This window comes from Folsomia candida, unplaced genomic scaffold, assembly GCF_002217175.1.
Source record: "Folsomia candida strain VU population unplaced genomic scaffold, ASM221717v1 Fcan01_Sc018, whole genome shotgun sequence".
In the NCBI taxonomy this organism is placed as follows: Eukaryota; Metazoa; Arthropoda; class Collembola; order Entomobryomorpha; family Isotomidae; genus Folsomia; species Folsomia candida.
The window spans coordinates 593,702-607,273 of record NW_019091210.1 but is presented as its reverse complement, the minus strand read 5'-3'; the positions used below and the strand labels follow the sequence as shown (position 1 = coordinate 607,273).

The following is a 13,572-nucleotide window of genomic DNA, read 5'->3' as shown; positions in this document are numbered from 1 at the left end:
AAGTTATGGTTTTAAAATTTTGTGTGTACCGTCGAATATCGATTGTTGGGCTGACAAAAATGATATATTGCATGCCATGTTTTATTTAGAGCAAAATAGGAGCCGAGAACCACACCCACTAAGGGCGTGGTTTTTAAATTTTTAATAATCTTTGGTAATTGCCTCATGGCGGTGAGAAAAGAAATAAGAGTCAGGATTTTTTTCACCTTATGTTTGGCGCCAAGAACCACACCCCCTGAGGGTGTGGTTTTTAAATTTTTAATAATCTTTCATTACTAGCCTACGGGGGGCCAATAAAGTCAAATTTCAATTGACAGGACAATTTTGAACAAGTAATTACTATTTATAATTTTAAAAGTGCACTTACGTCTTTTTACTAGTTTTTTTTGTGCACTTACGTCTTTTTAAAATTAAACATCGCCTGCACTTACGTCTTTTTGAAATTAATACTCACTAGACAACCAAAGCTTCTTGAACTATAACTAAAAATGAAACTAAAATAAATAAAACTTGAAATCGATTTTCTTATCACAGAATTTCGACATTTCCATATTTTTTGAAATTTTGTGGCATCAGTTCCGCGAGGTCATTAAAGCGACACTGTTGTCTTAATTCAAACCAATTTAACAGCCGCTATTTACCTGCGTTTCATAATTACAAGTTAGCATGGCAAACATGTGCACTCGTACCTACTTATTTACATACATACATAGATATATCTCCCCCAAGGTTTGTCAAGGTTAGTGCTTTCGATTGAAAAGTTTGCGCGCAATTTTGTGGCTGAAATTGATTCACATTAATCTTAACAAGGTACAATTTAACTAATCGGTTTGCCTGCAATAAAATTTGTTAAGATGGGTTAAACCCGTTACGAAAGGCGTACGTGGAGTAGGTATACATGCATGTATAAGCAAAGCAGAACATCATCGATCCCATCACTTTCAAAGTTAAGTGGTCAGTGTCAAGAGCTCTTTTTGTTGTAATATGATAGCAAATACGTATTTTGAATAATTCTCGTGTAATTATTTCTTTAAAGTATGCAATGCTCCTGTGAGTAGTTCATTTTTTCCTAACTAAATTAATAATTTATCGAAATAGCTCCAATGTTTATTTCCGAGTTTCTTAAGCAAGTTTATTATTTTTAGGAAATAAAATTATTCCCAATTAGTGGACATGAAAGTGGTCACAAAATGCAAGTATTTAATTACGTGGGACGATAAGTGTGCACATTGTACAATTACGAACCAATACATATCATCAACATTGTATAAATTGAAGTCGAGATTACAGACTTAATTCTGCTTACAGAATTTTGTTTCAAAATATATCAATAAAAAACATGTTTTCTAAAGGTCAGTCATACTTTACATATATGTTAATCGCCCTGAAGCTGAACAATTGGTGTTACGCGATTCCCTATGAATACGACGACGTGTCAGATACTCTGAAAATTATCGATCCCAAATCGAAACGGATTTACAAGGTGACCGTGTTCCTCCACGTGGTTTATCTTTTCGCCATGTGTGCACATTTGGGTCTTAATAGGGACAAAATGTCTCTTCCCCATATTTTGAAAGCGCTCGTGGTCCTTATTACCTACACTATTTGTGTAGTGTGTCGGATAACTTGTTATGTTTGGGAAAAGGAAGGCTTCCTTTTGGTGAATGGATTTCTACAATTTGAACAGAAATTGTTGAAAGGTGAGAAATTAGACAAATCGTTATGTTGATTTAAATATGATTACGACAGCGAATTTTTCTGTGTCGCGATAAGCAACTAGATTCTAAAATGTACTTATTTTGACACAAGACATTACTTAATAAGTAATGTGCATTTTAATTTCTTCAATCTTTATCATTCTTGTAAAGGAGAAATTTACGTTTTGCATAGTACATAGATATGTACCCTTGTTTACTTACTGTAATATCCTCGACGTCATCACTCTCATTACTGATGGAATTTCAATGATGACGTCGAGATCGTATCGTAAATAAATGGATACATGCGTATAATCTGACATATTTATGTCTAAAAACTTGCAGAAATTCCCATCATTGATGCTAAAATCCGTAAGGGTGCGACCTACGCGAAAATAGTTTTCGTCATAAGTACCGCCTCCTGCGCATCCTTTGGGATAATTGTACCCCTCCAATTATTCCGTAATCCGTGCACACTGCCGTACGTCGGATCCATGAGAGCGGCCTGTCTCCTTCCAACATCGCAACACGATGGATTAGATGCGATCGCGGTGATTGGGATTTTATTTGATGCGTTCATGTACTTCCACGTGGCCCAACCGGCGGCTCTGGTGATTGTAAATTTCTTGCTGGGGTTCGGATGCTCCCTGCAGGAATATATGGCACTACTTGGAAGGTAACCCTTTATCTTGATTTCTGGATGGCATGCAAGCTGTTACATATCTTGATTTCCACTTGACGGATTAAGCAGATAAGCAAGCACACCTATAAATATTTATCTGTGTTGTGCATATGTATGTATGTTGAATTAAAAGAGCTTACAGAAATATTCATTATTAATGCAATTCACGCAGTCATTGGTAATTTGCAACATCCGTAAGTTTTTCTTATAAAATAATTTTACGAACTTTTAAAAATTAAAACGTCCTTGATTTAACAATAAGTACATATGTACACAAGTTTATAAGAATTTATAACCTAATTCTCCTAAGAAATGTTTGTAAAATTTTGTAAAAATTTATAAATTTGCAGAATTTACGAATTTTATAACGTTCCTAAGGCCTGCGTGAGTTGTCTCATTGAAAATAATTAAAAACCTGGTAGATATTATTTATATCAATTTTCGTGAAAATTCCTGCTTTTATTAAGATATGGAATCGCATATGTGTTCATACGTAAAAGTTTTGTTCTTATTATTACATACCTATTCAAGACTACATGACGTGTGTTTCTAATTTTTTGAAATAATTTAGCCAAATTGCCCGGATTCGGATCAAGGCATTTGTGACGCCCCGGATTAAAAACGACTTGATCATCCAATCATTCCGGATTTATGCCCAATGTCAAATTCTAGTCAAGCAGATCGACGTTGTCTTCAAGAATCTCTTCATCCCCGGAGTTTACGCCGTCGCATCGAACGGGATCGTCTTCTCGTTGTACGTCTGCATCCGAATGCACAGCACAATCTCGATCGCCGGATTGTCCTTTTTCGTCACATTGCTGATGGATTTTATTCTTACGATCGGCGTCGATCTCGCCTCGATGGGATATGTCAACCTGAAGTCGTCACAGTTGACGGAAAAGTGGAAAAATATGGAAGGGTTTGGAAGAAAGTCGGAAGCGAAGAGAATTTCGAGGTCGTTTCAGCCTCTGAAGATACGATTTGGCAGCAATTTCATCGATCACTTGACCTCACTTGTTGTCCTCGATCACTGTTTGAGTCTTACGGTGTCACTACTATTGATGACATAATTACACACAGACTTAAGCACGCATACGTAAATACACACACATATGTAAGCGATTAAGTAACTAATTTTAATTAATTAATTCATAATAAGTAATTAAAAATACATGTTGGTATGTATGTAATGTTAAAAATTTGGTAGCGTCACATACATATATATGCAGTAGCGGAACTATAAATTTGGGGCCGGTAGGCAAAGGTACGTCGGAGGCCCCTGTCCCTGTGTCCCTGACAGATTTGAAAATAGTTCATAAATTAGGGACATTTTTTGGTTTTAGGAAGGTAATTTTGCGCCATATGGTCAAACGACAAAGGTTTTCTTAAAATAATTTATTAGTAAAACCACAACTTCAAAAATTGATGGCAGAGCTGGCTGGTAGCACGGAGTTCAGTTTTCGCAGTAGTTTCATTAATGATTTTTGAGCTAAAAGTGGTACAGCACCTAGTCGCAAACTGTTGGGTTTAGAATGTCATCAAATCAAAAGGGCTTGGCGAATTTGAATGAAATTTTCCACACTTATTAACAACTGCCTAGTTAGTCTTATGATAGCACCCAGTGCTCTATTTAGTTAGATTTGACAGTAGTTATATACTGTTTTGTAGCATGCTGAATTCTGCACCATATTGCTTATGGCTTTTCTAAAGAAATCGGGTTCAAATTTAAAACGGGGCCGCTTATGACTCTTCAGAAGGGTACCAATGAGATTTTTGTTAGCACAAACTAAGGGCCGTATCCAAACCAAAAACCTACAGTGCAGACTTGATATAGCCCGAGTCAGACCAACGTGGTTATCACTCAGTCCCACTTTTTGCATGAAATTTTATCGTAAATGCATATCAAACAATTTAAAAACTTAAAGTGATTTTTCCAATTTAAAAATTTTGATTGATTTTTCTAATTTAAAAATTTAAGTTTATTTTTCCGATTTAAATTCTTATTCTTTTAAAAGTATCAATTGGCAGCCTATGTAGAAAATTTCAGCTTGATACGACGATTTAAAAAATCCGGAAAGGTCACCCAATAGGGTCCTCCAGACGAAAATTGTTCCGATTTTCATATTGTTTAATTCATATTTGTCACCCCATCAATGGGGTGTAAATGAGTTTAAGCGGTGAAAACCCCGGTTTCTTTAGATCTGACAAAAGCAATACTACTTTTCGCATACCTAAAATTAAATTGTTCCCAACTATCGTCCCCCGAGGATTACGCTTCATTTATTTCACGTAGTACCTCCCCACAGAAGTTGGCATTAACCAGGAAAAATATTGACCCTATTCGAATAAATGTACAGGGTGGAGGAAATTTTTTGTCAAAACATTCAAAAGGTTGCCTTTTTCAAAGCTTTGACTACCTGGGGAGGACTTTTGTTTTGTTTTTGGTGCCGAACTCTCCAACGGAATGCTGTCTAGGAAACTCATGCCAAATTAGCTAAATAACAATTCGTTTGGCCTTTCCAGGGTAAATAATTTTCAACTTTCGGTGTCGCGTAATCAGGGATTTTAATTTTTCGTGAATTTTCTGGAGAAATGCAAATTTTTTCAAATTTTATTTTCTGCATTTGATAGCTTAACCTATCAGAAAAATTACAAAAATAAGAAAGAGCAGAAATCCTTATGCATGCGGAAGAAATCCAACTTGTTTCAACTACCTAAGATTTTGTACAAATATGAATTCCTCGCAATGTATAAACGATTTTGAGCTCTTTTTGTACCAGTCATTAACAATTTGTATGACATGTCTAAAAAATACAAAATGATGGAAATCTTAGCAGCTATACCAGAAATATGGACAAAGCGCCACTGTACCACTTTTAAGTTGCCCACCCTTTAAATCACTAAAAAATTGATAATTTTAGAACATGAAAAATTATTAATCAAGATAGGATTTTAGGCGCAAAGCCTGTAGAAAAATAAACAGCAAATTTGATAGTCGCAATTCCCATTCCCATCGAAGAATTTTTGGAATGGAAATTATAATATAGATATTCTGATTTTATTATGCCCCTTCTGCAACGCTTGTCCTTAGTTTCCCCAATGTTCGGGAGGTAACAAATTTATAAAAATTATGAGGAATGTCGGGGCCCCAGCTCCGCGGGGGCCCCTAGGCAATGCCTACCCTGCCTACCCCTAGTTCCGCTAGTGTATATATGCCGGGTTATCTAGTATTAATTTAATCGTAACTTCATACAGGATTTATTCATAGTAAATATTTTATTTCTGAGTGGTAAATTTTTCATTGCCACATTCCTACTAACGGTAATGCCCGTTATTACGGTGCCGTCCGGCCGGTAATGGTTTACTACCGGTTTTCTAATAGTATCAATATACAAAATGAATACCATGTTATTGACAGTGATTCACTGTCAGTGAATGTAATATTTAACAAGTATCGTTTTATTTAAAAAGAATACGGCTGTTACCGTATAAAAAAAGGTTTGTTACAATCTGCGTAGGAAAATATAACAAAACTTGCTGGTCAGCTAGAGAAAGTAATTTCAAGCAACTTTATCTATACGCACTAACCAAACTTCGTGCTCAAGTCACATATGTCAAATAAATACATATCGTCGTTGAAGCTGCCAAAAGAGCCAAATCCATTTTATGTCAATTGACACAAAATGGATTTGGCTCTTTTGGCAATTGACATAAAATGGATTTAGCTCTTTTGGCAATTGACATAAAATGGATTTGGCTCTTTTGGCAATTGACACAAAATGGATTTGGCTCTTTTGGTAATCGACATAAAATGGATTTAGCTCTTTTGGCAGCTTCAACGACGATATTTAATACAAATTCGAAAGAAATTCCCGTCATATACAAAAGTATTTCAATTTTTCAACTTTTTTAAATTATTAATACCGTATCTACGACTTTTCCAGAGTATGAACTCAAAAATGATGGACGAACTCGTGAAAAACGAAGAATTTCTTCCCACAGAAGTAACATTCATGCCTCGCTGGATTGTGACGTAATCTGTGCTTGCTCAAATTGCCTTTCCAGTGGCTCCTGAACTCGCATTTGTCGCAGGAATGGACCGGCTCCTTATTCGTGGCATGTCTCGCCTCCACGTGAAACTTCAATTCTGATGGCTTGGAGAATCTCTTGTCGCAAACCTGGCACGGATAATTCTTCTGATTTTCATGCACAACTCGGATGTGGTTTTGCAGACCACTTGTAAAAAAGAAGATCTGAGTACAGATGTGACACTTTGACACCTTTCGTGCAGACTTTTCCAAATGCGTCGTCTGAAAAATTCATTTTGATAATTTCGTAATTTGTCATTTATCACCTAATTTTTCTCGCTTATTTACCTCGTGAAGTTTCATATATCCCCTGTTGGCAAACCTCCTCCCACAAGTGGCACAATTGTACGGCTTCTCCGTGGTGTGGGTGGGAATGTGAATCTCAAGTTCAGTCCTCGTTTTGAATTCCTTTTTGCAAAGTGTGCACGGAAATCGGACCGGATTTTCGGAGTGTTCAGTTCTCGCGTGATGCAAAATACTACTCCTGTTTTGGTAGGTTTTCTCACATCCGAGAAACGTGCATGGCAAACGAGGTCGTTCTTTCGTGTTGTGAAAGGCGTCAATATGCTGCCGTAAAGCGTAATAGGAAGACATTACACGGTGACAAGTATCACAACTGGGTCGCTTCCGGTTGCTGTGTTGTTTCCGCATGTGGCAAGATAAGGCTCGTCTGTTTTTGGAAATAAAGCCGCAAACCTAAGCAAGACAGAAGCACTGGCGTAAATAGGGTAGGTGGGGGAGGTCCCACATATCGGCCCCCAAGATGAGACGGCCCCCGGCCGTCGGATGCTTGTGTGTATATCTTATTGGATTTTTTCATTGACGAATCAAAAGTTTAAAAAACAGGAATAATTAGTTGAATTAATTTAAATACTGGTAAATCTAAATCTGTTACCATTTCTTGCACTTTTGCAGATTGTTTTTAGTTTACACAAAAAAAACATTTATATACAGGCTGTACATATGATACATAAAGGGTGGCCCAAATGTATCTCCCGATCATTTTTTTGCACGAGTTCAAGACAAAAATCGGCTGTCATTTCTGAACCACTGAATATTTTAATTTGAAAATTTTACCATCAGAGGTCCAATGCTATGGGTTAATTATGAACCTGATAAAATTCAGACACAAATGTTACTTGAGCCCCAATTAAAAGCACAAGAAGATTAAGAGAATTTTGGATGTGATAAGAAAACAGTAACGCTACAGAGTAACAAAAATTTATGTACATCAAAAAAATGGTCAGGGTGACGCAGGGGGATGTGGCCTACTACGAAAAGAATGATTAAGCCCAAGATTCATCAAAACCTGGTAGTTTGGCACTTACTTGTACAAACGAGCAAAATTAGTAGGGTTGCCGCGGGTAACGGGTCGGGTACCCGTTACCCGCATACCCGCACGATTCTTGCGGGTACCCGTTATCTGCGGGTAGCGAGAGCTACCCGCACGGGTAACGGGTAGTTCAGTTTTTATTTAATTTTCGACATAAATCAGTTCACAAAGAAAGGTAGCAGCAAATTAGTTCATTTACCAACAAAAGCGTCAATTTATTATTTATCCATTTCAAAATGTGCCATTTTCCGGCAACTAGGGTTTATAGCGAGCGTGTCTTTTCGGAAGCCACAGAAGCCTACGGCAGTCTAAAATACTTTTCACGTCCCGAACATGCGGAGAAATTATTGTTTCTCAAGCATAATTCGCCTGATCTAACAATGGGATGGTGTGTGGTGTAACCTTCCTATTTGTTTGAAATTTTGAAATTAAGTGGTCCACGTCAATACAACCAACGTTTCTTGGGGCAGTTTGTGCGATGGTCTCAATTTGTCAAAATATTTGAGGTCAAAGTTGAAAAATGGAAAATGTTTACCAGTCGGAGGAAGTAAACTCGACTTCCATTCTCTTCCAGTGCTAAAAATTGCACATTTGTCAACTTTGACCTCAAATATTTTGACAAATTCTGACCATCGCACAAACTGCCTCAAGAAACGTTGGTTGTATTGACATGGACCACTTAATTTCAAAATTTCAAACAAATAGGAAGGTTACACCACACACCAACGCATTGTAAGATATGAGTTATAATTTGACGTGTATATGTGTGTAAGACTGACGAGATTTTAATTTATACTTTAAAGGTGAAAAACCTAAGTCTGATTGAAGGCAAAAACGTTATTTATAGACAATTTTGTAATGAAAACTTCATTTAAATCAAAATTACAAAAAATCAAACTATAGATTTGATCTTTTTTCAAGCTACAACAAAAGATTTTCTATCGAGTATGTTAAAAAGTCAAGCCAAAAATTAGGACTCGTGTGATACTTTCTGTTGAATGTCCATTTTGATGAAAACTATTGGCGGCAAAGTTCTATTTTTAAGTAAATGTTCTGTGTTCTGCATCTTTTTCCTCCACTGGACGCAAACCATGATAGACTTTGAACTCTCCACCAACAGTTATCTATAAACGGGCTATTCAGGGGAAAGATAAGTGATAATTCCTCATTTTTGGCTTGTTTTTTGATATAATTCTCCAAGAAATCCCGATGTAGTTTGAAAAACGTTCCATTGTTAGTCAAAAAGTTTGATTTCAGAACCAACCAATGATAGCAAATGATAGAAAATAATGGCAAATGATGGCATGCGTTACTTGCGTACCATTATCTCAAACTACATATCAACCACAGAGTATGATATCAACCCAAGTGAGCAAGTAATTAATTAAATCGAATTTATTCTGATGGTTGGTTAGGTTTTAACTTAATTCTCATAACGGGTAGCGGGTAACGGGTACCCGTGCGGGTACGGGTAGTTGTGCTGCGGGTAGCGGGTCGGGTAACGGGTAGCATTTTCGCTACCCGCGGCAACCCTAAAAATTAGGCAAACCACCTCAAAGAAAAGAACAATGAAATTGGTCGTTGCTCATAACAGAAATTTGTGAAATCAACGAAATAGAGTCACACGGTTTATAAACTAGACATGGAACCTCACATGACGCATAGGAACATTGACAGTAGTTCAGAATGCCAGAACTTATGGACCAGAACTTATGGTTCGAGTATGTATGCGTACTAGAAGAATTACAGTGTAGCATTAAATTTCATAGCTAGAATTAACAAAAAAATTGCCTCCCACTTGTAATAGTTCATTCAAATTTAGGCCCCCATATCCAGCTCACATACCGGCCCCGAATCTATAGTTCCGCTACTGGACAGAAGTAGACAAATGTGCATATTTATATTGTAAAATTTGTTTCACTTTTTGAAATTTGTACACGCTCACCTCACATTTAACCTTGGCATCGGGATCGTACGTGACGATGTGTTTGGTCAAGTCGCTATAAGTTTTAAACGTTTTTGTGCACGTTGAGCATCCCCACTTTTTCCCTATGTTCAGGTCCATGTCGATTCTGCAATTGTTAAGAGGTATTTGTGCAAAAAAATCGTTTGCATTTACATAAGTATTCACACAATATTTCGATAATTTAATAATTCACACACTTAAAAGGATTGGAGCAAATTTCATGAAGCAAATTTCCGTGAATTTGCAGAGGTAATAATATTTATTGTAATAATGAATTTGGTGCTACTTATGGTTAGCTATTCGTTTACGGAACGAGGGTAACGGTATTGGGTAAAATGTCGTTTTTTACCGTGTTGAGTTGGATTGCTTAATTCTTACTTTTGCAGGTTTTGCTTAGAAGTATGTAAATGAATATGTATGAAAAGTCAATGTTGGTCCGTGTAGTGCGGAAAAGGTTGCGTTTTTAACTATCCAACAAGTGAAAGGTTGACAAACTCTTGGATAAAAATAACTAACTATCCTTTATTATGCGGAGAATCAGGACATTCAACCTAAATGTGGGCAATAATAGTTTTGATAGTTGAATGTACAATTGTTATAGATTTTTGGTTTTCCGTTCTGAAGTTATGTATTCACCTCTTGTTTTTCGGATTTATTTCTCATTCTGGGCAAATCAGCATAGAATACAAACCTAGCCACCGACCAAGCTATTTTACGTGTTTCGTTACTGGTGCCCCATTTGGAGTACCTAGACAGCCTCTACAAATCCTTAATTGAAACTGACCAGGATGTTAGAATTCATATATATGCATGCATTCACACATTCCGTGAATCATTTGATACCTGAGACGGGATCGAATTTCAAAATCTATAATTATTCGTAAATCTATTTATACAATTTTTTAAACAAATTCAAGACTTAATTTAATAACTTTTTAAGCATCTGTAGAAATACCGAAAACTGTACGTTACAGATTTTCATCTTTTCATTGTACGCGAGCATGCGTGTAAAGCGTTTTAGTGTCAATTTTATTCTTAGGTGAGGCAAAAGTAACAATTGGTGCCCGCAAAAAAAAAGCGTCACCATAGTTACGGCGAAGCCTAAGTATGCATTCGTATACACCCTTTGAAACTGTCGACAAGGCTAGAGCCTAAACGGTTAATCCTACGCAAATGGTGTACAGAGCAATCGTGCAGAGGAGAATGGGGAGATGCGGTTTTACAGCTTTCCCGACGAAAAAGTTGCATTTTGAGCCCCCAAATTTCAATTTGAAACTTTACAATCAAAATTTGAGACATTCGTGTCAAAGGAATATATGCATAAAACCTGATTTTATTGTGTAAAAATCGGTTATGCATCATTTAAAACAAATCCGATTGAGATCGGTTCAAAACTGAAAGAGTTTTGATGGAGGCATCTGAAACTGTTCATGTTGCTAAGCATTCTTCATCAAAATTGCAATGTAGCTGGTTGCTATTAGCAGCCAATATAGCAATTTACTAAAAATAATAGTAGTTGTCTTTAATAAATTTCGGGTATAAAATATTTAGACACTCACTTGCTGGTCAGAGTTAGGAAATATCTGATTGGTGATTAGTGATTATGAATCCGGACTAGGGTTAATGTAAATTCTATTGAAAATTTTAAATTTAATAATTAGATTACTTTGTCAAATTTCCTGTCCGTTTTATTGCTACACTCTAAGAAACACGGTAACTAAGGTATTACCAGGCTGAGTATCTATGTGACTCTACCGCATGGTAATTAATTAATTATTCAGTGGTAGACATTTTGTTACTAAACCGGTAATAACCCTGGTGGCGAAATTTGAAAAAATCACCTAAAATCCACGAAATAAAATAACTTTAAAAAAGCTTCCTTAGGTGAGGCGCTGCTAAAAGTGAAAAACAAGATTTCTGGCCTTATCTTTTAAATATCTCGTCCCCTCATCCTTGTAACAGGAGATGGTGGCTTTGCATCACCGTGAGGCCAGTCATTTTACGCTAAGCTTCTGGCAATAAAGAATTTATTCGCATAATAATTCGCAACTCGCTGGAACAAAGTCCAGCTTCACGAATTTCTCAAAATTATCATTTGTTACTTTCTGGTTCGTATTGGGAACTAGTTGTGCTAGTAAATACAATTAGCCTTTAGCGTACTACCGCCGCTGGCTTGGTCAATTGTTTTTAAATTATTTAAGAAAATCCTACCCTTAAATTTTCGAACGGGGCATTTTTAAAATTCAGCAAAGGTGGTTGAAGTAGTTTGTATAACACATGCAGAAAATTGTGCAAGCCAATTAAATTTCGTTACGGGCCATCCATAAATTATGTTGGCTGCCTGAAGTACTGGTTAGCTTGTGAAATAAATTTTTTGCTAATCTAATCATATTCATCCTCCGAAATAGTTTTTATAAACTCAAGTTTATAAGCCTTTCCAAATAATCTGTTTATGCATCAATATATATTTTCATTAGCAATGCGTTAACTAATTTATTAGTGGCAAATACAATTTTTGTTATCGTTGCGGTGTGTAATAAACGGCGTGGTATGTTATATGGTTAAAATGACTGGCCTCACGGTGATGCAAAGCCACCATCTCCTGTTACAAGGATGAGGGGACGAGATATTTAAAAGATAAGGCCAGAAATCTTGTTTTTCACTTTTAGCAGCGCCTCACCTAAGGAAGCTTTTTTAAAGTTATTTTATTATTTAGGCATTTATGACACATCAAAATTCAGCTAAAGTTGTTTAAAAGTAACTTGAAAATTTAAATATTAAAATAAAAACATAATATACAATATTTCGAAATATTAAGCAAATTTGTAACAATTCATTGTAAATATGACGTACATCAATAAATACGTATGTATGTATGCATTATTAGCATGACCGTGCATTCGATTTCCCAATCTTTCTTCTGCACAAAATTAGAGAGGAATTTCCAGGAGTTTCATTTCCATCCTTTTCGTAACCCTCAACTTCAACCTTTTCCCATTTTTGAATTTTTTTTTATTTTCAGTCGACCATTTTAAACCATTCATTCATCCACACGCTATATTACCTCGCTGCCTACTGGACTTTAAACGTCTCCATATTTTTCAGACACTACACTAATTAATAATTTCAAGTAAGCCTATTTAAATCAAATGAAAAATTCAACCAGTCCTAACCTAATACACATATTTAGTATGTACATACATCCGTAAAATATGTAGATAAACATAGTGGAAATATTTATACTGGTCACTTTTACCAAATTGAATTTGTTTCAGCTCATCATTTTTTTCGGACACACATAAATCTACAAATATTCAATCCATATGGATTCGAAGCCAGGAAAGAAATGGGAGTGTTCCCAGTGCACCCGATTGTTTGACACGTATAACGAGTTGACAATACACATGGCTTCTCACGATCCTGATGCCAAAGTTAAATGTCAGGTGAGAGGTGTACATAAATTTGCAAAAATGATTTCACCATGTACATTTTTCCACTTCTGTTTCGCTTAGATGTGTGGCAAATTTTATAAAAGCAAATTCAGCTTATCTCGCCACGTATCGAGATTTCACAGCCACCGGAAGCGGCCAAGTTGTGACACTTGTCACCGCGAATTTTCTACCCCTTTGACTTTACGGGGACATATTGACGCCGTCCACAGCACGAAGGAACGATCTCGTTTCCCATGCAGGTTTCCAGGCTGTGAGAAAACCTACCAAAACAGGAATAGTCTTTGGCAACACGTGAATAATGAACATGCCGATAATCCTGTTCGATTTCCGTGCACGCTTTGCGAAAAGGACTTC

At 36.4% G+C, this 13,572-nt stretch overlaps 1 protein-coding gene across 2 annotated transcripts; it reads right to left on the bottom strand.

Moving 5' to 3' along the window:
* Window positions 1-5,716: 5,716 nt before the first annotated feature.
* LOC118437973 (oocyte zinc finger protein XlCOF19-like) lies at window positions 5,717-10,153 on the bottom strand. Of its 2 annotated transcripts, XM_035857581.1 has the most exons (5): window positions 9,964-10,153; window positions 9,746-9,872; window positions 6,756-7,163; window positions 6,304-6,689; window positions 5,721-5,978 (listed from the first exon to the last, which is right to left on the bottom strand). In XM_035857581.1, the coding sequence occupies exons 2-4, from the start codon at window positions 9,863-9,865 to the stop codon at window positions 6,333-6,335; spliced, it is 885 nt and encodes a 294-aa protein (XP_035713474.1). In that variant the 5' UTR covers window positions 9,866-9,872; window positions 9,964-10,153; the 3' UTR covers window positions 5,721-5,978; window positions 6,304-6,332. The 2 variants fall into 2 exon arrangements, with proteins under 2 accessions (XP_035713473.1, XP_035713474.1); XM_035857580.1 differs by having other exon boundaries at window positions 5,717-6,689.
* Window positions 10,154-13,572: the final 3,419 nt, after the last annotated feature.